Below are 26,855 nucleotides of genomic sequence, written 5' to 3'. Positions count from 1 at the left end.
TCTGGGAGGTGGGTCATAGAGGATCCTGCTGTGATTTATGTCAGAGAGTGTTCTGCCTATGTTTTCCTCTAGGAGTTTTATAGTTTCAGGTCTTACAGCTAGATCTCTAATCCATTTTGAGTTTATTTTTGTGTATGGTGTTAGAAAGTGTTCTAGTTCCATTTTTTTTTACAGGTGGTTGACCAGTTTTCCCAGCACCCCTTGTTAAAGAGATTGTCTTTTCTCCATTGTATATTCTTGCCTCCTTTGTCGAAGATAAGGTGTTCATAGGTTCGTGGATTTATCTCTGGGCTTTCTATTCTGTTCCATTGATCTATATTTCTGTCTTTGTGCCAGTAACATACTGTCTTGATGACTGTGGCTTTGTAGTATAGTCTGAAGTCAGGCAGGTGGACTCCTCCAGTTTCATTCTTCTTTCTCAAGACTGCTTTGGCTATTTGAGGTTTTTTGTATTTCCATACACATTTTTGAAATTATTTGTTCTAGTTCTGTGAAAAATACTGTTGGTAGCTTGATAGGGATTGCATTGAATCTATAGATTGCTTTGGTTAGTATACTCATTTTCACTATAATGATTCTTCTGATCCATGAACATGGATATTTCTCCATCTATTTGTGTCATCTTTGATTTCTTTCATCAGTGTTTTAGTTTTCTATATATAGGTCTTTTGTTTCTTTAGGTAGATTTATTCCTAAGTATTTTATTCTTTTCATCACAGTGGTGAGTGGAATTGTTTCCTTAATTTCTCTTTCTGTTTTCTCATTGTTAGTGCATAGGAATGCAAGGGATTTCTGTGTGTACATTGAAGTTATCCTGACATCTTGCTTCAGATATTTCATTTAGAGGAAAAAGCAAAGTTCTAATGTGATAAATAAAATAGCTCCTTAATTAATAAACTTACAAATGAACATGCAGTGAGTCAAAATGAACATATTGGTAGAGATTTAAATTTCTTGTGATTTACCTGCAATAGCAACATACAAAAATCTTAAACTGCCTCAAAACAAAGATGTGGGTGACATGATTACAAGTGTCATCAGTTTAAAGATTGGTCTTTATACAAGAACATTTGACACTGCAGAGCTATATATCTATCTATATGATAGAAACTTGATAGAGATGTCCTTATATATAACCACAATTCCTCAATTTCACATGAGTTTTCCAATAATGTAGTAAATGTGAAAAAATATTTCTAAACTCTAAACAATACAGAGCAAGCTTCTATCAACCCTACTAGAGAAAAGACTAGACTTATTGTTCCCCTTCTGTAGAAAATGTCTTTACATAATTATTATATAAAGAAGAGACCACAGAGTTTTCAGTTAAACATGTAAGAGGAAAAAGTATTATGGGGTGAATTAGGCAGCTAATTAATAAATAAGCAATACAATATTTTTATTATGAAAGTCAGTATTGCAAAGAAAAGATAAGACTCCTGAAGCATCAAAGTCCTTCAAGGCCTGACACTGACTTTTATGAATTATAGACTGGACCCCAGTACCCTCTTGATAACTTAAAGCAAGTATCTGCTGGTGACTCAGTTTCAACTTGCTGACTCCCAGCTTACGCCATTTATCTTTACCCCTTTATGAAAACTGGATCATTTACTCATCTCTCAGTTTCCAGAAAAACAGGGCCTTTTAAGTTTTTTTACACCATTTTTATTACAGGTATTGTACTATTATAGTTTGAACATTAAAATATTTACCTTAAAAAGAATTCATCAAGTAGGCCAAAAAAAATTCCTAAGTTATTAAGTCTTCATTACCAATTTCCATTTTAAGATAAAACTTGAAAATCAATTGATAGAATAAATGAATGAAAACATTTAAAAATCTTATAATTATTTGCAAACACATTCTTTTAAAAGTAATAGTGATTTAATTAATCCCCCAATCCTGGGGTTTATGTGAAAATATTTGTTGAACATTAACTATGCTACAGGAACAAATAACACATATTTTCTTAAAAAATATTTAGAGAGAGAGAAATGGACAAGTCCTTTTGCTCTAAATGGGACTGAGATTCTCAACCATAATTCAAACTCTGGGTTTGGAGAGTTTACCTATATTTCCTAAAGTCATTTCCAAATACCTAATCTAGAAAAGCCACAACTAACAGGTAAACAGTAACAGTTAAAGCCATGTGTAAAAACTATTAGGAAAACTCACAAAAGACTCTCCATAAGGAGACTAGTGCTTCTAACCCAAATTTTCATGAAAATCAATGACTAAGATTGATTTCATATATCAGTAACAATTTACAGCACTTGGTTCCTCACACCCAAGGACACTGTTCTCAAGTTAAAATTATCTTCAGGAAACATTCAGCAGGTACTGGATTTTTGAGTGCCAACTGGAAATGCAACAGAGAATAAAAGAGGTGTGGGCTTCACTTTTCAGCAAGATTACAGTCAGTGTGAATACTCACAGGGGAACAAATGATCTCAGTATGCACTACTTGCTGTTTAAAATAACTTTAAGAATACAACATCTCCTTCCTCAGCACCAACCTCTATATTATAGATAGCTGGAGTTGTTTCTTAATCTCCCTTACAGATAAAGAAGGCTGAGAAGACTCAAGTAGATGTCATTCGACTTTCTGGGGAAGTCCTTTAGATGACGCTTTACTTAGGTGACAGGTTCTCCTTTGCCTTTCTCATTTCCTCCTCCTTTTTCTCTGTTACATGGACATGATGGCTGGCACTGCAGTGACCCTACTGTACCATGATGCAGCTTTGGGGAAGGCAGAGAAGAAAGGTTAAGAGGAGCACAGTAAATTGACAATATCATGGTCTCGCCATGTTGGCCTGGGACTGTTGACCCAGAGACTTTCATGTGACAGAAACTACACCTCTATCTCATTTAACACTGCACTATTTGCAGTCTGTAATTTTTGGCCAACTGAAACTCCTTTTTTAAACAGATAAAAAAAATAATTTTTCTGGAGATGAAAGATTATATAAAGTAGAAATTTAAAAAAAGACAACAATCTTTGATTAATATTTCTATGAATTTCCCAAGAAATGTCCTTGTACATGAAGAAACTTACATAAGACAACATCTTCTTGGACAGGTTTCTAGATACTTTCAACCTCGAATGACCACTGTTTCCATTCTGGGATGACTGAGCCCTGACCTTTATCTCTAAAAATTTATTTCAGCTTCAGGATCACAGGTCCATGTTACTTTCTCTTCCGAGTTCACCCTGTTCGACTTTTTCCACACCCAAGACCATCTTTGAACTGAGTCCTCATCCCTTCTCCACCTAACAGGCTTCTCTCAGATGTCTTTGCTTTTTCCCACAGTGATGAGTTTTACAGTTTCTGCCCTCTCTCTTTCAGAATTACGTCTCACTTAATCATGGGAGGGTCTTAATCATGTACTTTGAAGTGTTGGGGCAGGTTTGTAGATTACTTTAAAGGAAAATAGAAGCTTTTCAACATGGAGGGAAGACAGCCCTTTAAATAAGAATTTCGGTTGGCCTTCTGAATTTGAGAAATGACAGCATTTATCATACCATCGTCTTACTCACTGCTGCCATCTTCCTCACCACCCCCTTCCTCACTGTCTTCCTCGTGACTGCCTTTACCCCACTGTCCTCACTGCCACCTTCTAAATTACCACCATATCCCCATCGCCAACACTCTAGAGGTCACAAGAACTAGTGCTTGTCACCATCAGCTCATTTAACATTCACAAGAACTCAATGAGGTGGGCTTTATGATCAGTCCCGTTAACAGGTGACAAAATGAGAATGTGGATGGTGAACATGTTCAGATCACACGGCTTATCGGTGGAGTTTGAATCCCTTTCTGATCTAGAGCTCACCCCATCACATCTCGTTTTACTGCCTCTAGTGTTCTGGTGTCCACAGTGTATGAATCCCCCACTCAATGACAAAGAACAGCAGCCTTCTTGGAACACGCTAGATCATTTAGTTGTGAATTTGATTTACCCAACATTGGCAAAGACTCTTTTGGACATCTAACTTTGAAGAGAGAGAATGTGAAGTACTAGCTTCCCATTTTTCTCGTTTTGTTATTTGTATCTCCATATAAGTTGTGATGTCAGCTCTGCCCCATGGGAATCTCAAGCTCATCATCCAATGTCCATTTGAAGAGAGTTCTGTGCTTTTGCCAATATTCACAGGTGGATACATTATGCTACTCAAGGGCTCTTACTTTACTTCAGATCTATGTTAAATCTTTCCTTAAATTCAGTGGTATTAACAACAATACCAACAAGAGCCTCTCACAGTATTTAGCCCATAGCTAGGAACACAATCTGAGCTCAATTCAGCCGCCACTGAAATAACTAATTAATATAACCCTTTTGGTAACATGGATAGGTTTTCTTATTTCAGATTGGGGTTATCCAATTTCTAGTGTCATTACTATGTCTATATTGACCATTCCACAGTGCCTTGAGTTATTCTTTTTATTTATTTATTTATTTTTTTTGAGTTATTCTTTTGAAAGAGGTTCCTGAGAAATTTTACTGATCAACCAATTTCTCCCGTTGAATATCTTATGAACACCAGCCCAATGAGACAGGATGAGGTGGTCCAGGAAAAATTATCCCCAGGCCAAATAAGCCTGAGAAACCTTACAGACCATACCTACCCCCTATAGAAATACAATGCATTTTAAAGGTACCCAGAAGCCCTATAGCAAAAGAAACCCTTCATATCATTCTTCTCAGTGCTCTCCAGATTTCTTTGACCCTGAAATCTCCCTCCACCTCCCCCTCTACAATGATACAACTCGTAGAACTAATTTCTTGGAGCATAGTTTGAGAAACATGGGAATAATATGCAATCTATATTAGCAGTTACAGAATCGTGGGAGCGAAAGAATGGACCGTGTCAGCCATGTGGACTTTGCTGTTTTGAGGTTAGAGTCCTGAGTGTCCAAGATGCCACTGGGCAAGGGGGAGATTTCCACCTCCTGGATGAGTCAGGCAGGGGCTGCTGATGTGCAGGGGTCACTGGGGAGCCAGGGGGCTGAGAAGGGTCACTGGGGGTGGCCCCGGGACATGTGAGAGAGGGGTGCACAGTTGCCAGTGCAGACATGGGTCTCTTCTCTGAGTGCCTGGGAGGGTAGAAAACATCGACAGCGGGCAAGGAAGTGCAGCATTGGGGCTGAGAGCATGGTTCACATGGTGCCGTGCTCACATCCTACTTCTGCTACTTGTTATGCTTAAGACCTTGGAGACCCAGATTCTCCGAGCTTTAAATAAGCTCTCTGATTGCTTAAAAAATGTGGCTCATGAAGCCAACCTCACACGATCAAATGAGGCAATGGATTGCAGGTGGAGAGCCCTGAGGTGGTGGTGGTGGATATACAGGAAAGGTTTGGCAAACGGGGGGCTGCCATGACTGATTCTATGCTCTTGGTCAGCAAGAGGGGTGTTAAGTCCTTGGCTCTGGTCCTGACCCCCAAAGAAACCAAGACCGTCACATTGCCTTCAGGTGTATGGTGTCAATGACTTCTTATTCTGGACACGTATTTAGCAGCTGGATCTGGTCTTGCATACTCAGCCTGTCCCCAAACACTATTCCATTGGAATAGATGGAAAACACCAACCACGTTCCACAATCACAAAAGCACAGGAGCTGCAAATAAATAATGGCTCTCCCAGACGAGCTAACTTGGTTGTTATTTATAAGCTCCTGGGCTGCCCAGTTATTGCCAAGAAAATCTGCTTTACCTTCTTGCTGCTGTTCCGTCTGGCCCCTCAATCTGTACTTGCTGAAAAAATAGTTATTGTTATGCTAAAACCACAATAGGACTCACATAATTCAGCACTAAATAACACCGATAAAACTATGAAAGTGGCACTTTGGCATTAAAAGTTATTTTCTTATGGACTTTAACAAGATTCAACGCTTTTGAATCATAATGCTCTGGTACTTTCCACTTAAAAAAAAAAAAAGATAAAAATGTAGAAAACTGTTCTGGCAAAACACCATCTTCTCTCCACAAAGGAGGGCTTTGATGTTGCAAACAGGGAGCCAGCAGGGCTGTGGTTCACAGAATTAATGTTAATCAGCAATCATGGCCATGACCGTGAGGGGTGCTCAGCAGGGGTTTACCTCTTTCTTGGTGAACTTTGGTGAGTGATCATTTTTGTCATCGATCATGATTGTCGCTGTGGCCGTGCCTGTTAATCCAACATCCAGTCCTGCCATATCTTGAGCCTCAATGATCAGTTCATACTTGGGATTTTCCAGCGTCTACGAGGCAAAAACACAACAGAGAGGACGGCATTTAGACTGGAGTCACTGCTCGGGACAGGTGGCCGGCCTGTGCTCAGCTGGCGCTGTGTGCCCCCTCCCTCAGGGCAGGCACCTGAGAAGGCCAGCACTCTCACCTGCAGTGGACAAACGTACCTTTGGAGTCTCTCCAAGCAGGACAGTCCTTATACATGGACTGGAGTTGGCTGTGGGGATGGAATCCACTTTCTGCCCTTGTTTAAGGGGACATGTGATACATTCCAGAATGTTCCAAGTCCAGGGATTGGGTACACATTGCACATTTGATGTTTATATCCATTATATGTCATTTCACAGTGGCCTCATGGAACTGATCTGGAATGAGGCTAAGTCTGATGATGAGATTAGGACAAAGGAACTGAACAATCTGGACCAGGCATCAGATCACTCTGCTTTTCAGAAACCAGTATCAGTCTTCTCAATCAGCATGTTAAGTGCATTTATTGTTCCCATTTTACAGGTGAGAAAACACCAACTGAGGTTTAGAGTCATTTATACTGCACTTCCTTCATGCCACTGTGAGTTGTTTTAGTCTTTTATATCATGTGAAATTTGAAAGATGTTTTTTAATCCAGTCGTGATCTGATAAATTTAACACAAAAGCAATACTGCACTGTTATCCCTCAATACATATGTATTTCATCTGAATATTTGACAGATATTTTGCTATCATGTTTAAACACTCTCAGTTGATTCAGGGCTCAGTGGGGAGATGGGTGTGATCAGCTCCAATAGGAAGAGTGCCTGAGATCTGGGACTATGCTGGCTCCTGACTGCAACTCTCCCCTGGATTCTGTAACACACCCTGGGGTTTATTCAGGAGGTTCTTTTTGGCCCTGAAGTCAGCCAGAATCGATTTTGGGGTTGCTTGCAATGAAAGGAAACTGTGGTGAAAACAGTTTTACTTGTTTACCCAATCCTATTCCTTTTGACTGTGGGGATGCTTCCCAGGGGATGCTAGTAGTAAAGAACCTGGTTGCCAATGCAGGAGATGTAAGACACTCAGGTTCGATCCCTGAGTCAGAAAGATCCTCTGGAGAAGGAAATGGAAACCCATTCCAGTATTCTTGCCTGGAGAATCCCACGGACAGACAAGCCTGGTGGGCTATGGTCCACAGGGTCGCAATGAGTAAGACAAGATCAAAGAGACTTAGCACGCACATACAGCTGGACCTTATGAACTGTGTGACCGATTCTGGCCAATGGAATGTAGGCAGAAGTGATGGACTAATCTGGCCCCTAAAGCTCCTGCATAATCCTCTGTGTTTTCTATTCCTCAGAAGGAAGAAGCCTGGATCTCCATGTGACTGTGGCGCAGAGACTCTTCACTGACACGCTGTAGGCTGGGATGTGAACAAGAGACGAGCCTTTGCTCAGGGTTAAGGGAAGTTTATTACAGTGCCTGTCCTCCCCTGACTAATTTGAAGGCTATGTTTCCCATTTGGCCTTATTTTGATGCCCATTTACCATCTCCCTAAGTGGATGACAAAGTTTTCAAGGCCAAGGACCATGCCTTTGACCCCGACACCCAGCTGGTACGCAGCACACAAGCTGGCCAACTTACTTTCATTATTGATAATGATGATATATTACTGTTTCCCTGAACTAAATTGTATCTCAAAGGTCTGAGCATATCAGTGGCATTTCCAAACCATAGCCATTTATTCTTAGGGAATGGCTCATCCTTTGGGGAACTCTAGCTCAAGGAGATAGGATTTTATTTGGACCAAGAGAAGCACTGTGTCAAAACTGGGAGAATTAAATTGGCTGCTCTGATTTTATTTTAAGCTATCTGATCTGTAAGACATATCTGAGAGTCAAGCTGCTCTCCTGGTTTGAATTCTGCAGTCATGCATTTCTATTGCATTTGCCATCTCCTCCTGGGTGTTGACTCACTACCAGTTAATATATATCCTAGAAACAAAAGGAAGATGGTGTGTCTGCAAGAAAAAGCCTCGGGTGTATCTCCGCAGCCATGCGCTGGGTTCACCGACCACACTGATTTGAAAACCAAACATTTTATCTTGAAAAAAAAAAAAAAAGAATCAAACTGTGTCATTAAATATGGCATATAATCAATCACCGGACCCTTGATGTTTTACACAGCTAGCTCGACTGCCATACGAGTAAGCATTTAACGGAACATTTATCACTAATAACAAGCATAATGGTAGCTGTGGGGGAAAATCAACGAGTAAATGTTACGCAGAGGAAGGTTTGGCTGTTAACCCACTCGGTGCCCCCTCCTTCTCTTGCTTCAACTTGAGCCGCCCTCCGCACCTCCTTTCATACTCCGTCCAGACTGGATTTTCTTCTACTATACCCTACTTTTTCTTACTTTTGACCTTTCTACCCCCTCTTTCTCCTCTCAGTGAATTCATGCTCATTTTTGATGGTCATTCTTCATTGCATTGATGCTCCATGAAGGCAGGGATCTCATTGCATAATGGGGAGCTGACATGTAGGGAGGAACAATCAGCATTTGGCCAGTGACTGTTACCTTGGCTCCACCTCTTAGAAGCTGAGTGAACCTGGTCAAGTTGCCTATGTTCTCCTTGCCTGAGTTTCCTCGCCTGTTCCAATGGGGAGAATAATAATACTAGGATAAGTGAGGATGAAAACAGGTAATGTAAAGTGCCAAGCACGGAACCTGGAGTGTGCATGTAGATGCTGTTATTATGTAGTAGAATCTTTGGAAAGTCTTCAAAGGATGTGGCAAGAAGCTGAGGGAGGCCTACAAGAACAGCCAGAAGGAATGGACAAGCTGCCAACAACCACTGGATGGGCCTGGAAGGGATCTTGCCCCTGGCATACCTCATGAGACAGAAACTCTGGACTAACACATGAATGGCAGCTCTGTGAGAGTATAGAAAGCAGAAGGCACAGCTAAGTCACATGCAGACTCCTGAACACAGAAACTGGGAGATAGTAAGTATCTACGGTTTTAAGTTACTACATTTTGGAGTAATTTGTTATGCTGCAATAAATAACAAATACAGTTTTTTTTCCAGCAGTAGGAAATCAAGCCTGAAAATACATTGGAAGGACTGATGCTGAAGCTGAAGCTCCAATACTTTGGCCACCTGATGTGAAGAGCTGACTCACTGGAAAAGACTCTGATACTGGGATAAATTGGAGGCAGGAGGAGAAGGGGATGACAGAGGATGAGATGGTTGGATAGTATCACCAGCTCAATGGACATGATTTTGAGCAAACTCTGGGAGATGGTGAAGGACCAGGAAGCCTGGTGTGCTGCAGTCTATTGGGTTACAAAGAGTTGGACACAACTTAGCAACTGAACAACAACAAAAATCACAATCTGTAATATTCTTGTTTATTGATTACTTGTTTATTGGCTATGTTGACTCTGATCACTTGAGTTCCGTGAGGCAGGGACCTTGGCTTGTTTAAAGTTTTATCTCCCAGCTACTAATTCAGTGCCTGGTACATTGTTGTTATGTACTAATTAATCAATTATAATTGCATTTTTATAAAATAATGAATTACAAAGAGTGGTGTGCCCATAAATGTTTAGCAGCACATGCTCCTGACTTGCAACTTTGCACGTTTTGGTGGTTTAAATACTCTTAACCATGACTGCTTTCAAGCTACCAACATGATTTCATTGAATGCATAGCTGGAAAGTGAAATACACAATAGGTTCCTATGAGCTGGTAAGACTTGGTTCCAGCTTATAAACAGTGCTTAAAGGGTCAAGGAAATCTGTAGGAGTCTTTTTCAATAGATCCCTTTGCTGTCTAACATTAAAGGTATCATTAATGAGAAATATTAACATGAGATTTATAGCAAGGATATAGTGCAGTTCATTAACTTATTTACTCACTGGTTTTGCCCAGAGAAGCTGAGCAAAGCAAGACTCCTTGTAGTATGGCGCCTGAACAGAGACTGCATTCTTCTCCAGGTTAGCTGCACCTGACACCTGGTCTATAAATACTGCAAACAGATGGCTGAGTGCATTATATGGAGCAGAATGAGTTGCTGTCTGTCTGGGGTTTGATTTACCCACTCTGGCCATGTAAGACTGGGGCCAGGTAGTCCATAAATCCGGCAGGACCGTACATCCCTTTGTGAACGCTGCCCTCTTCTCACTGCACGTGGGGAGGGACATTCCTCCACCTTCCTAGCCAATGGGGTGAGTCGGGTTTGACTTGTGTTTGTCTTTAGGCCTCCTTTCACCTTGTTGCTTGACGCTAATGTGAACATTCATGTACGTGGCTGTCACCTGCTGTTTTCTTGCTGGCTGGGGTCTGGTGGGTAAGGGGAAGGCAGAGCTCATTTCCCCAGATTTACTGGTTGCTGACAGAGCCAGCAGGGTGGGGAATCCCGCAGCAGGGGACATAAACACTGCCTCTTAGACATATGCAGCTGGAATAACCTAAGTGATAGATTTCGGGTTGAGGGACACCAAAATCAAATAAAACATTTCCAGGTGAAGTGGACCTCTTCTGATGTTACTGATGAGTCATGGTAAATAAAATGCTAAAGGCATTCATAACATACCTGGAAAAATCACTCCCTTCAGACTCAAGGCAGCAAATATTTGACATTCAGGTTGATCCACAGAAACATTTATATAGTGTCTACTAGGTTCCAATAACTGGTGAATGATACAGACCCTGCTTTCAGTGCATTTTTAGATAAACAAAAAGCAAGTATGTCAGTATGATGAGATAAGTGTTATAGACGTGTAGCAATCAAGGTCTGTGAGAAGGGAGTCAGGGTGTGGGGTGCTGAGGAAGGCGGTATGAAAGTTATTTAATTTACCAAATATTTATTAAGTACTTGGAGAAGGAAATGGCAACCCACTCCAGTACTCTTGCCTGGAAAATTCCATGAATGGAGGAGCCTGGTAAGCTACAGTCCATGGGGTTGCAAAGAGTCGGACACGACTGAGCGACTTCTCTTTCTTTTTCTTTCTATTAAGTACTTACTACACATTAGGCACTGTGCTAGACAGTAGCAACAAGTAAAGGGAGATAAATCTGGTGCTAAGAAACTCCGAGGTGATTTCAGCAGATTTCAGGAGAATAAGATGGGAGTAAGAAGAGTGCTGTAGTTGGTTTTGCAAAGGAAAGGCCACGTAGCCCAGACACTGGTGGTGGATGAAGGAATGGCCCTGAAGAGGGGAATCTTCTACTGTGGGATTAGAAATGGGGTCATGACGTGGAAGTGAATTTCTGTGGAAGAAGATGAGAGACTATTAATCCTAAAACACTCTTAAATTCAACCATTTAATAAGGACTGAAGGCTGATTCTGAAGCTGTTCAGGACAGCCTGGGAACAAGAAATATAAAGTATACACTCTACTTTCAAGGAACCCACAGCTTGGTTGAAGGTAAAACATGTGAACTGGCTCCACAAGGCAATAGGCAGGGTGTGCGGAATGTGTGGTCCGTAGGTTCAGATGTGAACGTTGCAGCTGGGAGGGATACTGTGGTTTTTACGTGGCTTCAGGTCCATGCAGGCTGGATCTGGGCTTTGAAGGAGGCTGTGAGGGCAGAGAATTCAGAGAGGGAAGAGGAGCCTGAGAACCAGCATGGAGGTCTAGCTAACACAGGGCCGCTGGTGTGGCTGGAGTCAAGGTCTGTGATGCGAAGAGACTTGTTTCTTGAGAGGATCTTAGACATCTCCTGGTCTATCGCACCTTCAAGGAACTCCCAGCCTGAGGGAACAGAGTTAGGGAATGTCCAGAAACATACGGCTAGTTTGGGGTGGATCTGAGCATGTGCAAGTACAGACCCCTAAAAGTTGAAGTAAAAGAAAATATAATTAAAGTGTTCTTTCTCTGTGGTTTTTATATATTTTTCTGTTTACTATATTATATATATAGTATACTCTCTCTCTACACACACACACACACACACACACACAGTGTTCACTATATTAGCCTGTTTTTTCTAATCTTTTGGTCCTGAATTGCCATGGCAACATTATGCCTGGTACATAGTAGGTGCTTAAGAGAGACTGTCTCCATCAGTGCTTCTGGAACTTGCTTTGCTTGTATCAGAACCTCCTGGTGGCTACATTAAAACACAGATTTTCAGCCCACTTATGGTACTTAAAAGGAGGTCCTTGTGAGCTTCAGGAGGTCCTTAAGGTGCTTCAGGAGGTCCAGAGAGGGGCCCAAGGATGTGCCTTTCCAGAAAGCTTCTAGGAAGTGCTGCTGCTGCTGACCTGAGGTCCACACTTGGATTAGTATCGTTCTGAATGAAAACCTGATGAAATGCAGGTCAACATGTACCCTTAACTTAAAACTCACTTGTTTATGATGTAATTTAAACAAAAAATAGAAACTGAAGTTTTTTTCTCTGTGCAAAATTTTCCTTTTTTTCCCCTTTGTAGAAAAAAAAATGTACTCCACATGAGACACTAACCAACACTGTGGTTGCTCCTCGAGCCTGCTTTGTCTCCCAGAGGAGAAGGCGATACAGCAACAGAGGGAGAGAGGCAGAGGTTTGAAGAGGCAGGTGGCACACCGCTGGACTTAAAGATGGAGAGATGGAGGAGGGGGCCATGGGCTAAGGAATGCAGGGGGCCTCCAGAAGGTGGGAAAGGCAAGGTGATAAATTTTTACCCAGAGCTCCCAGAAGAACCAGGGCCCCCGACACCTTAATTTCACCCCAGTGAAACTCATTTTGGACTTCCGACTTCCAGAACTGTGAGATGATAAATGTGTGCTGTTTGAGCCACAGACTTTGTGGTCTTGCTTCGGTGGCCACAGGGAATGGATGCGGCTTCTCTGAGGTTGCTCGTCAGGCATCCTGGGGAGCCGAGGTGCTGCCTCCCACCCCACCCCGTGGTGCTCATCGTCATCAGCTGCCACCCTTCCTCAGGACTGCCTACCTTCCCAGAATAGCATTCGCTATCTTTCCTCTGGGAAATATTTCCATTTCAGTCCTTTGAAGTGTAATGTCAACCAGACCTTTCCTACAAACTCTGTCTAGTAGGAAGAGGAGATGAATTTCCTCCCATCTACAAAGGGTAAATACTGGATCAGTTTATTGGAGAATCTTCTCTTCAAAGTATATGGTTTCCAATATTTCAGTCACTTACTGAGTATTCATTACAGCCCTCAATGGAGGCAAGGACCCTGCCTCTAACTTAGTCCTCTCCTGTTGGGGACAACATCTGGCCCTCTGAAACACACACGTCCCAGAACACTGCCTTTACGTGGCCACTGGGTTATACTCCTTGAAAATAAACTGAGCTAATTTTAACCACTATGGGGAAAAGTCACACAGCCAGTCCAGTGCCCGGCACTCTCTGTTAATATATGATAGATGAGTAAATCAAAGGGTGGTTATGTGGACCGCCATTCAGAAAGCTTGGCTTCAGGAGTGCTCTTCTAGGTTGCAGAGATTAGAGGCCCAAAGGCGGGGCCTGGGCAAGGTTGGTCAGGCTGAGCAGGTCTCTAGAAGGCCGACTGTGCAGAGGGTGGGGGGCAAGGTGATGAGGCTCTGGCTTTCTGGAGCGAGCAGGGGAAGTCCTGCCTTGTTGGAGAGGCAGCCACACCGAGAGGCTTGTCTGGCTCTGATAATGGAAGACTGGGCTCCCCCACCTCGTGGCAGGCGCCCCAGGGCAGGCCCCCAGCCTGGGCTCAGCTCCTGGCCTGTCACACACCCTGACTGTATGAGCCAGAACGGGGAGCCAAAAAGGTGGGACAACCGGTTCCTCAGCAGAGAGGTTTGGACGGGAACAACCTTTCAGAGAAAGAGGGACCAGAGGATGTCGCTCAGAGGAGCCTCAGCAACCCCATCTGGGGGCTGCCTTGGGTGACCCTGAGGGGCTGTATCTGCCACAATATAAAATCAGGAAACCCGTATTCCTGTCATCCGCCAAGTGCTCTCCAAAAGCAAATAGCTTTTCTTGGGTTTCAATTTATTACCATCTAAAATGTCATTCTCTGTATGGGTAATAAAAGATAATACGTTTTATGGTGGCTCCTTATGTTAAGGTTTTACAAAATCTGTTATTAAATGATCTGCATAGAATCTAAATGAATCTTACTAGGTTACAAGGCAGAGCAAGGTGGTGTTTTCCTTTCCTCCCCCCCAGAGCAAGTGCAGCTAAGAGGGCAGCACTCTCTGCATGTTTCCTAATCACACAGCAGAAGGTCATGTTTTTAAGGTCAGACTAAGAATCGTGTTCTGCTGTGTAATCGGCTTCACAAAGTTATATGCTGGTCAAAACGTCCAGAAAATTCAATTACTGACTCCCAATGACAAAAGCACAAGAGCCCACCAAGGGTTGGAGGATGTTTCTAAAATTAGGTTCTAAATGCCTACGACTTGGAGCAATTGCAGCATTACCACCTTTGCCTGCTCTTGGTCCTCTGCGTGTGAACAGCCTTTTGCCCATTAATTTCAGGTGCTTAATCACTATCAGCTCCCCTACATAGAAAAGCGCAGTCTAAGTGGCCTTTGTCAAGCTTGATCCATCCCGGTTTCTTAGAGTCTGCTCCCATGCAGGTGTGATCTCTTAATCAACTCTGCCATCCAGGGTTACTTTTAATCAGCATTATGTGTTTTCTCTGAAGTTGAATGCATTTTTATGCAAAGCTTACTTGGGCTTAGAGTTCTATTGCTGTAATCATCCCAGGTAGCTTTAGAAACAAAGGACCCCACTGAGAGAGTAATGAATCAGCCACAGACGCCCACCCACTCCACCTGGGGACAGGAAAGCAATTCAAGATAGCGCTTTTATGCTGTCATTGGGTTACACTCTTTGAAAACAGGTTGAACTAATTCTAAATCATCTGAGGAAAGACCACACAAGATGGATTCCAGTTACGCCACTGCTGTTGTTCCCAAAGCGAACTCACATGCCAGGCAGAAAAGGCAAGGAGGACAACCCGGCCGTGGACTCTTCTGGAAGGCTCTGCTGCCGTTTTCATGCCTGGCACAGGGAGTCCTGCTTTCTTCCTCCTGCACTATTTGGACGAGACCACCCGGTGCACTGTGATCTCCTGCCTGTTGGCACGAGGCGGCCCTTTTGTGATCTTGGCTCCATCAGTCATTTTGGCCGGAAATTGTCTTTGGCTTTGCTGACAAGAGCTCAGCCTATTAACACCCTTCAATGCTAATCGCACTGGGAACAAGGCGTCAGATGTTACGACTTAACATTTGGTCTTGCCCTTTGCTGGCCCAGCCTCACAGACAGACAGAATGTTTGATAAAGACAAGTTGTGTTCTCCTCACAAATAATAAAACCCGCCAACATGCCCTTGCAGGGCTCCTTTCTATTTTATTTTTAAAAACTAACAATAAATAGAGTCTTCTGCATTCCTTTCAGCTCCTCTCAGGGGCCTGTTTCAAAGTGGCGGAGAATTGAGCTCTGCAGCCAGTAGAGCTGTGGGAAAGGGCATCTGAGCGCTTCAGCTCCACTCCCAGTGGGGTCAGGACTCGGCTCTGTGCCTCAGGCACCCTCCTGGCTCTAAGCCCGACCACGGACGGCCCTCTTGGCTCTGGGCCACCCGTGCTCACTCCTTACCCACCCAGCAGGGTTCTACTCAAACTCTGTCATTACAATGATCGTGGCCATGTCCATCGAGCACGTGTTATGGGCTAGAAATGGTGCCTAGTCTTTCATGGGATTCTCGTATTCTACGAGGTGGCTAAGCCCAGCTCCTGTATCAGTGAGGATTCTGTTACAAGGACACACAGCCCTCACATGATGGAGCTGGGACTGGAACACATGCTGTGTCCACCGCCTACACTCCTAACTGCTGCACTCTGCAGTGCCCCCTTCAGCTCACAGCTTCTCCTGGTAGCCCCTGAATTCCACATGGGAACCTCTTTCCCTGCTGTTCACACCAGGCCTGGATGGGCTGGGCTTGAAAGGATTGGAGCTTTTCTCAGATGGGTCACTAGCTATGGGCAGCTCTGGGAACACTTTCCACCGAGTCTCTAAGTGTCTGCCTTCTTAGAGACCCCAGGATTCCCACAACTTCAGTGTTCCCACCCCCTTATTGATTCTGACAGCTGCAATTACCACCTGTCTCTCTCATGTCCAAATCCCTCCTGATTCCCAGATACACACTTCTAACTGCTCGCTTGACATTTCCACCTAACGTTCCACAGGCACTGCAAACATAGCGTGTTGCAAAGCAAACTCAGGATCCTTCCCGCCAAGCACACTCCTTCCCGGTCCTGGCTTACGGTGTCCCCTCCACGCAGGCTGCCACAAAGGACCCTGTCATGACTCACTTTCACTGCTGTTTCCTGAGATGGCAGAATACAAACTTTGGAGCAATTTGGAAAGGGGTCATAAGGTGCAGAAAAGGTAGAAAGAGGCCCTGGGTTAGCAGCATCATGCCATCAAGGGAAGAAAGACCACCCTGGCCAGCCTAGTACATGGTGCCCCAGAAGCTGTAACCATTGACTGGGGTGGGGGATAGATTTATTTATTTATTTATAGCTGTTTAAATGACTATCTCTGTGTCTATCTATACACACACACACACATACACACACACACATACACACAGTGTTTACAATGGTAAGGTCAGAACAACAGAATTACAGATACATATTCTTTTTTTCCCATTTTGGGTTATCTACATTTACTATATTTTCCCTACTAGAAAAGTGTATGGCTGGGGTTACAAGGCAATACCTTACATTTTAAAAGTCACAGTTTTAAAAACAGAAAATCAATGACATAAAAACAAAACCTCTCCAAAGTGATACTGATGACATTAGATCTATACCCTCAGAATATATTTTTTGTCTTTTTTAAATTGCATTTTGGACCCAGTGGAGAAAAACGTATGAAGCCAAGAGCTGTGTAAAAACCAGAAAACACTGGTATAAAGTGGACAAGCATCGGCTGAGTGTTGCCCTGCCAAAGCAGCCTGACCTGCCCATGGTGCGGGCTGTGTCCCCCCATCTCAGAGCCCAGCATCCTGAGTCCCTGCCGCTGTCCTTTCACTCGCATCTCAGCAAGTCCTCCCCCGGCCCCCAGGCTGCAGGTGAGGGACCTGAGACCCAGAGAGGGCTCATTCACTTATTCCTCAAATGCTGTCTGAGGGCCACCTGGGGGTCAGGTGTTTCTTCAGCTGGTGGGCATAGAGCCACAGACAGAATGCACAAAGACCACCTCCTCATGGATTTTCTTCTAAATAAGGAGACATATTGTAACAAAACCAATAGAGATGGAAACTATGAAAAATATTACACAAGAAGGGGGAATGGAGAATTCTGAAGTGAGGGCAGAGGCTGTTTTAAGGAAGGTGAACTGAGAAAGTCATGTCTGATCAAAGCCATGAGGAGACCAAGGAAGAGCCAGCAGATACCCTGGGGAAGGAGCTACTCAGACAGATGAGTCAGCAAGTGCAAAGGTCCTGGGGTATGTGGGGTGGATATTTAAATCTGAAATATTTACAAAGCACTGAAAGTATTTCTTGAGGACTGACTTCTGGTGTTATTGCTGCTCTGCTCTGTTCATGTTCAGGGCAGTGAGCACCTGTTGAAACTAGAAGCAAATAGCATGCAGTTTTGGGCAGATGACTCGAATATAGGCTTTATGAGGGCAGAGGCAATACCTGCCTTTCAAACGTCCTGTACTCATTTGTTGGCTGAACGAAGGAATCTAGTTGTGATTTTTACAAAAGAGAAAACAATTTTCATCATTTCACAAAAATTAAAAAGCATATTTCCTTCAATGCCAGCTGAAATCCAATCTGTCCAAATTTCATGATAGATAGAAAAATCAAAGCCTAGAATTTTAACCACATAAAAGCATCTTAAAAATAAACAGAATAAGTGACACCCTCTAAGTGGAATGCACTTTCCTCCTTTTATAAACACTGACTCCCACAAACAGCGATCTGTCACCTAACAGGGATCTGCAGTGTTGCTGGTTAGCCCAGCAACCAATGCAAACATTTGGCAGTTCTCAAACTTCTCATTATAGCCGACTCCAACACCGTGGGACTTTTAATAAGAAAGCACAAAAGAAACAGTAAAGTGATGAAATGGACAGAAATGAGAATGGGGTGGTGCACCCGTCTTAGATTGAGGACCTTCCCAGATTCAACTTAACCAATTACCAAATCCATCAATTCCACATCATAAAATTGTTCACATCCAGCCTCCTCTTTCCATTCCATTGCTTCTCTAGTTCAAGGCACAGAAAGTAAGCCTCTGTGGCCTCCCTGAGTGCCCTCTTGCCACCTCCAGCACATTTCCACGACAGCTGCCTCTCTAATGCTCAACTCTGAGCGCTCTGCTGCTCCGCCTTGCAACCCCCCATGGCTCCCCGTGGCTCCCAGGATCCTGTCTAAGCTCTGTGGATTGGCCCCTGCAGCTGTGCCCCCTCGACTTGCATTTCCTACCACGATTCCCCTCACTGGTTATCCACCGGCAACACTTCATCACTGGCCATGGTTTCTTAACCCGACCAGGTGATCTCCTTCTCTCTGCCTCTGCCTCTGCCTCTGCCTCCCATTGCTTGGAACCTCCACCCACTGTCCCCCTGGGAGGCATCTATGTGTCAGCTAAGTCTCAGCTCCCAGGTTGTTCCTCTGTGAAGCCTGCCTGGATTCTGCCACAATCTACCTGGGAGTCTACTCCTCCATGCTCACACTGTGCCTTATTCCCGTGCATTTGGCTCCCTGCTGGCCTGTGAGCTTCTCAAGGGCTGTGACCCTGTGCCTGGTGGCATAGTTCTTGGACGTGATAGATGCTCAATGAATACTTGTGATTGGGGAGAATGATCGAGTGTGACGTCTTCTGAGGAAAGTCTGACTCTTGACGAGTCACAGTGCCCCGGACCAGCCAGCATCCATCTCTTGCTGGGGTCATAACAACAAGGGGTGATGGAGATGGAGTGGCCTTCAGAATCTGGGAGAGAGGTGGCTCCGAGCCACCCCTGACTATCTGTGTGGACCTGGACAAATTACTCAACTTTCTCAGTGCTTCCAGTGCCCCCTTTGAAAATGGAAATATCATTGTCTACCTTGAAAGCAAGAGGATGCCTGCAAAATTAGCACAGCATGAAGGGAAGACTACAAACTGGCTGCATGTGTTGACCTTAGACCAATTAATCTCATGAAGCTTCAGTTTTATCATTTGTAGAAGAAGGGGAATAATAGTATATACCAGTGTTGTTGGGAGGACTAAATGGAATGATACACACGCAACACCCAACAGTGGACATTCATTGAGCATTCACTGTTACTATGACAGTACCCAGGACGCTCTCTTATTGGACAGCTTCTCACTCTGAATTGTGCCAGGTGTTTACAAAGCTGTAAGCTGCTAGGAGTCAGGGATCAATCATGTCTCTTCATCATCACATCTGAGACCCCTGCCCACTGCCAGGCATGCAGTAGATGCTCATTAAACACAAGTGGACCAGTGCCTGCCCAACCATCTACCACCCCCTCTCTCCACATTGAACCCATCCCTGAGGACCCGGCTCAATTGTCTCCTTGCATCCTGAAGGTGGTCCCTACTTCCTGCTGTAGGACTTCTGCTCCTGAAACCAACAATATTTGCATTTCTCTCACGTTTTCCAATTTCCCTGTAACATAGTTCAGCCTGGAACCTACAATGGTTATTTACATTTTAACCAGTCTGGAAGATGAGGTATGCCCCTGTAGCCATGTCAAGTTCTTAATCAGCCAGCGCTCACTGCTGCTCTGTACCCTTGAGCCCTCAGTCCCAGCATATTTCTGTTGTTGCTTAGTCACTCATTTGTGTCTGATTTTTTCAAGACCCCATGGACTGTAGCCCACCAGGCTCCTCTGTCCATGGGGTTCTCCAGACAAGAATACTGGAGTGGGTTGCCATTTCCTTCTCCAGGGGACCTTCCTGATCCAGGGATCAAACCCGCATCTCCTGCATTGCAGGTGATCCACCAGGGAAACCTCAGCATATTTTACTATCAAGTAAAAGGCCCCATGGGTCTGAGGAATGGATTTTTATGGGGTCTGAGAAAATCAAGAATGGCTGGACATTCTTCCCATCTAGTAATGGCTGGCCATGGATATTTTCACCGATATACCATTTTAAACCTCATCATAATACTGTGAGGGAATAAAAAAACCTCCTCAAACCCACCCAGCATAGCACTCCGCAGTATTGAGGACTGATGCTGTTTGAGCCAGGGGCACCCACATTAAGAATAAACGCTTAGTCAGAGAATATTTAATGGCACAGAAAATAGTTTCTATTACACTGTCGAGAGGAAAAAGCAGTTTACAAAACTGTGTGAATATGGAGATCCCATTTTTATGAAAACTGGACTTATCTCTGCACAATTTTTAAACAGGGCAGGAGAATTATATATAGCAAGATACTAGCAGTACTTATCTTTGGTGTGGTTGTACAATTTTTATTTAATTCTTTGTATTCTTTCCTAATTTTTCATTTTGGGGTCAAAACAAGAGCAAGTTATGTTACCAGAACTGAAGTGCAAGGTTAAGGTGATCCTGGATGCATCTGTGTGCTTTTGGTGGGGGCGGATCACAGGCTGTGTGGCTCTGGACGTGGCCTCTTGGCTCTCTCTCCTCCACAAGTTCTGGGCACCACGCAAGCCCAGGAGACCCAAGGCCCAGGCTGTGCTCAGAAGCGGACAACCATTTCCTTGAACCCAGAAGTGATGGCCATTAGCAATTCTAACAGGGGCATCTGCGGCCCTCCTGTTAGAATAGAAAAAGTGTACTAAGTAAAGAATGCAGGCCTCGCATCGCCCTCTAAATGTCAGTGTGGAGCCTGAACTTTTATATCTCAGCAAACACGCAGGCTTCTCCAGAGAGCCCGACCCGACAGCTGGTTGGGGTGTGAACCAAGAATTGGCCTAATGTTAACTGGCCCTGAGGTGTGACATGGAGTCCTTTAAAGGCTGTGCTGGGAAACTTCTCTTTTCCTAGCTTTGCTGCCTTTAAGGCGGTCATCCATAAATCATGAGGAGGGTCTGGGCAGCTCGGGGGGAGGGAGGAAGAGGGGAGGCGGTTGGAGCTGTTTAATTCTTTCCTGCCCCAGTGCATCCACTATCCACATGATACCTGTGAATGCACCACAAGGTCTAATGTTTGGATGCAAATGAAAACTTGCAGCCCAAACAACAGACTGATTCTAAATACCCAGGTATTTTGAGAAAGAGAAGTGAGCAATCAAATACAGGAGCACTTGGTTGTTTTATCCACAAATGCCATCTAAATATCTGGGTTAGTCATTTTGTCATTTAAAATACACTGAAGAGGACATTATCAAGGTGAGAAGACAATCTACAGAATGGGAGAAGATACTTGCAATTCTAACAGGGGCATCTGCAGCCCTCTAGTTACAATAGAAAGAGCATACTAAGAACATAGGACTTGCGTTAAAGCTGGAATCAAGATTGCCAGGAGAAATGTCAATAATTTCAGATATGCAGATGACACCGCCCTTATGGCAAAAAGTGAAGAGGAACTAAAGAATCTCTTGATGAAGGTGAAAGAGAAGAGTGAAAAAGCTGGCTTAAATCTCAACATTCAAAAAACAAAGATCATGGCATCTAGTCTCATCACTTCAAGGCAAATGGATGGGGAAACAATGGAAACAGTGACAGACTTTATTTTTCTTGGGCTCCAAAATCACTACAGATGGTGACTGCAGCCATGAAATTAAAAGATGCTTGCTCCTTAGAAGAAAAGCTATGACAAACCTAGACAGTATTTTAAAAAGCAAAGACATTACTTTACTGACAAAGGTCCATCTAGTCAAAGCTATGGTTTTTCCAGTATCCATGAATGGATGTGAGAGTTGGACCATAAAGAAGGCTGAGTGCTGAAGAATTGATGCTTTTGAACTGTGGTGCTGGAGAAGACTCTTGAAAGTCTCTTGGACTGCAAGGAGATCAAACCAGTCAATCCTAAAGGAAATCAACCCTGAATATTCATTAGAAGGACTGATGCCGAAGCTGAAGCTCCAACACTTTGGCCACCTGATGCGAAGAGCCGACTCATTAGAAAAGACCCTGATGCTAGGAAAGATTGAGGACAGGAGAAGAAGGGGATGACAGAGGATGAGATGGTTGGATGATGTTACCAACTCAATGGACATGAGTTTGAGCCAGCTCCAGGAGATGGTGAAGGACAGGGAGGCCTGGTGTGTTGCAGTTCATGGGGTCGCAAAGAGTTGGACACGACTGAAAGAATGAACAACAACTTGCAAAACATCTGATAAGAGTTTATAATTTAAAATACATAAAAAATTCTTGGAAATTAACAACAGAAGACATGCAACCCAACTACATTTAGGCAAAAGACTCGAATAGATATTTCTGCAAATAAGATGAACAGTTGGCCAATAAGCACATAAAAAGATGCTCAACATCAATCACCATTAGGAACGTGCAAGTCGAAAATCACAGTGAGGTGCCACATCATCCCCCCACCCCCCCTGCCCAGGCGGATTTTAATAAAAAAGAGGAAAATAAGCATTGGTGTGCTTATGAGGAAATTGGAACCCTGTACTTTACTGGTGGGAGTGAAAAATGGTTGAGCCATTGAGGAAAAGCTTGGTGGTTCCTCAAAAAGGTAAACATAGAATTACCATGTGACCCAGCAATTCCTCTCCCGGGTACACAACTCAAAAGTACAGAAAATAAGTTCTCAAACAAATACACATGAATGTTCATGGCAATGCTCTTTCGACTAGCCAGGAAGTAAAGAAAACCCAAATGTCCATCAATGGGTGAATGGATAAGCAAAATGTGGTATATTCATATGGAATATTATTTGGCCATTAAAAAGAATGAAATATTGATATATGCTACCACATGGATGAACCTTGAAACCATTATGCTAAGTGAAAGAAGTTAGATACAAAATATCTAGCTTCACACACTGATGTTTCCAGTTATAGGTACTGTCCAGAATAGATAAATTCAGAGAGACAGAATGTAGACTGGTGGCCATCAGAAGTTGGTGGGGGAAGGAGATTGGGAAGAGATTGTTGAATGGGTCTTAGGTTTCCTATGAGGATGATGAGAATGTTTCAGAATTAGATAGACGTGGTTGCACGATACTATGAATGTACTCAACGCTACTGAATTGTTCACTTGGGGGGAAAAACCAACTTTTATGTTATATCATCTCAATAAAAAGATAAGATAAAATGCCTACTCTGAGCTACTTCCTGGGACTACAAAGGTGAGTAGAACAGTCATGGACCTGCTCTTAAGTAAACTCTAGTCCAATGTGGGCAGATACTTTTGCTAAGCTCTACCTAAGAGATGAGGGAGAGGGCCAGGGTGCTAGGAAAGCCCCACCAAGAAGGATGTGAGCTTCTCTCAGAGATCAGGAACCCCTCTCAATGCACTGATGGTTGCACCACAATCTAAAGAGAGATTAGGAGATAATGAAGCTAAGGGGATGGTGTGGGAAAGATGTCTAGGTCTAGACTGGCTCGTGCAAAGGCCCTGTGATGGGGGTGGGTGAGGCAGGGAGACACCTGTGCAGTTTGAGGGTGGAGGAGGAGGGATATGTGGTGTGAAGAGGGGCGGGAGAGAGGCGCCTAGACCATGCTGGCCTTGCAGAACTGTGGAAGGGCTTGGGTTGGTCTCCAGCAAGAAACAGGACTCACATGGGAGTATTTTAAGGAGAGGCTCACATGATAAGGGATCATTCTGGCTGTAGTGTGGACACTATTTTTTTTTTTTTTTTTGCTGACAGCTTTGTTGAGATATAATTCACATAATACAAATTGCTCATTTAAAGTGTACAATTCAATAGTTTTTAGCATTTACAGAGCTGAGCAACTATCATCACATTGGATTTTAAAACGTTTTGCCACCCTGGAGAGAAATCCCATACCAGTTATCATCTCTTGGGTTAGTTTCCTGAGGCTGCTGTAAAACAGCGCCACAAACTGGTGTCTTAAAGCAACAGACATTTATTGTCTCACAGTGTCTCATTCCTTTTTGTGGACACATAATGTTCCATTGTAAGGGTCTACCACATTATAATTATCCATTTATCAATAGATGGACAGTTGGGTTGCCTCTACTTTGTGACCATTATGAATAATGCTGCTATGAGAATTCATGTACATATTTTCATGTAAACCTATGCTTTCATTTCTCCTATGTAAGTACTCAGGAAAGGAATTTCTAGGTCATATTATCTGTCTTTTTTTGTGTGTGTAGGCATAGAAATTTATCACTTCAAAAGTTACTCTTCATGGAGTAAGAAGAGTAAGTTTTAACTTACTGGAGTTAAAACTGGTGTTCATGGACATCCTGGGGATGAATTCAGGAGACCTCCTGACTCAGAAAGTGTTTGTGAAATTATGGTTCCTTTACATTGTTTCCTGGGGAGATGTTCTATCAGACTCTTTTCAGCTTGGCATGACTTGGTCATGATTTGGGAAGACAGGGAACTTGTGTGTCAAGACTCACTATGACTCAATAAGTGCAATCTCCAGCCTGCAGTTGAGAACACTGGGGGTGGGAGGCTGAAGAAGCTCACAGTTCTGTAGTTGGTAAGCAGTGAGTGAGGTCAAGATTTGAACCTCAGTCTGACCTCTGGGCTTCCCAAGTGTCACCAGTGGTAAAAACAAAAACCCACCTGCCGGTGCAAGAGACATAAGAGATGCGAGTTCGATCCCTGGGTCTGGAAGATCCCCTGGAGGAGGGAATGGCAGCCCACTCCGGTATTCTTGCCTAGAGAATCCCACGGACAGAGGAGCCTGGCGGGCTACAGCCCATGGGGTCACAGAGAGTCGGACACGACTGAGCGGCTGAGCACACACGCACACACTGACCTCGGAGCAGCTGTACGTGGCTAGCCTCCTCCAGGCTGTGGGATCTGGCTCCTGGCCTGAAGTCCCACGTGCTGTTTCTCACCAGGAGCTTGGAGGCACAGGCCTCCAAAGGAGATCATTGCAGTGAGGGCCTGTTGGGTCCTCTCTGCTTGGAGCTCAGCAGTAAAATGTGTCAGTAATCAGACTGTACACTTTGGATGCAAACTCAAATGTGTGAGTGTGACTTCTAAGCCCTGAAAACTGGGTGTCCATGTCTGACATGTCGAGGGTGCACTCCAAGAGGAAGGATAACAACAGCAGCAGTGTCACCATAGTGATAACATCCGCTGCCGTTCCTGGAGCATCTTCTTTGATCTAGGCACTTGTACCCTTTTATCAGAGTCTTCATGATAGCACTGCAGGGGGTGTACCAGCAGTATTCCCATTTCAAAACTGGAAAATCAAGGGTTACAGGGCTCAGACGAAATTTCTGGGAAAGCTCTAGCTTGGAGACACTCTTGTACCAGGAGACTGGGCAGAAGGTCTCTGCGGATCCCAGTCTCTTCCCCAAACCCAGGACACCGATTCACTCAAAGCTGGGGCAAGCTGGTTTGGGCTTCTCTATCCCAAAGTTCAGCACTGAGAAATACCCAGACACATGGGCAGTTACTCAGTCAGCATGAGTACAACTGGCATCTAGTGGGTCCTCAATACATGTTTATCAACTACATGAGTGAGCTGGTTAGTCAAGCCTGGTCACTCTGCCCTTAGGGAATCTGCTATCCTGTTTAAAAAAAACACAGCCTCATTTACAAATCTTGAAATTCTTTCTGCCTTTATATACTTAATAGTTTTAGGAATGTTAGATTTCTATTTATTTGGAAAAATCAGATATTTTTTTAAAGGCAACTCCATGCCAGGAGCAGGGTTCTGAGGTTGCACCTGCACTCAAAGGGCAAGGATGCCATGACTGATTAGTGATGCTTCCCCTGAAGGCAGGATGGGGAGCAAAAGCGTGGCCATCACAATAGCCAGTCTTCTTCCCCAGGTGGTTTTCTGACCTTCTACAAGTTTATTGGTCATCTCCACGCTGACAGATCGTTGGCCTGGTTCTCTTGCTGAACCATTGCAGGCTCTGACCCACTAAATTCTCACCACACTGAGCTGAACCACGCCCACGGGCACTAAATCCTATTTTAGGGTCCAAGCTATTTAAGAAATACATATGTTGGCGCCAGTTCATTTGACGGAAGCTGTGTAACCAGCTCCTAGACACACTTCAACCTTCTCCCCTACCTCTCCAAACTCAATGATTCAAGGTCCTTTCAGAGTCTAAATCTTTTTTATTCTTCAAATTTCTCAGCAGCTCAGCAATGTGTCACTGCATTGTGCAGTCATAAAAATAATATTAATGTTACATGGTGCGAGACGATGCTCATACCACATTCTCTGGATGAAAAATATTGAGTGTGTCAACATGTTCAAGGCCTAAAAAGAGAGTTTCATCATTCTACCCACAGTCTCTGTTAAGTACTGTATACATTTCAATTCTTTATGTGTGGAAATTAATGAGTTTGGATTCTTTGCCTCATTGGTCATAGCAACGGGAAATAAAACAAAGGGGAAAGGCATAACTTTCCCACGTTTAAACTTTAAATGTATCAAATCTTTAAAACAAACTAAACAGAAATGATCACTAAAATTTATAGGAGAAGTGACATATGATTTGAATTTCCAAAATACATTTTGGGCTTGTTACAAATTCTTCCAAGTCAGGAATGCCATGTTGGGCTATCACACACATTCAATAACTTCTCCAATGC

General features: G+C 43.7%; 1 protein-coding gene across 1 annotated transcript in view; it reads right to left on the bottom strand.

The window, feature by feature from the left end:
• The window catches only part of CDH13 (cadherin 13), a 992,246-nt gene that overhangs the window by 123,866 nt on the left and 841,525 nt on the right, over positions 1–26,855 (bottom strand). The window contains exon 8 of the mRNA XM_061138277.1: positions 6,101–6,241. Within this exon, the coding sequence (XP_060994260.1) occupies positions 6,101–6,241 (141 nt within the window). The remainder of the gene's footprint in view (positions 1–6,100; positions 6,242–26,855) is intronic.

This window comes from Dama dama, chromosome 4 (assembly GCF_033118175.1).
Source record: "Dama dama isolate Ldn47 chromosome 4, ASM3311817v1, whole genome shotgun sequence".
Taxonomy (NCBI): domain Eukaryota; kingdom Metazoa; phylum Chordata; class Mammalia; order Artiodactyla; family Cervidae; genus Dama; species Dama dama.
Note: the sequence above shows the minus strand (reverse complement) of the source record. Positions and strands in the feature narration are given on the sequence as shown.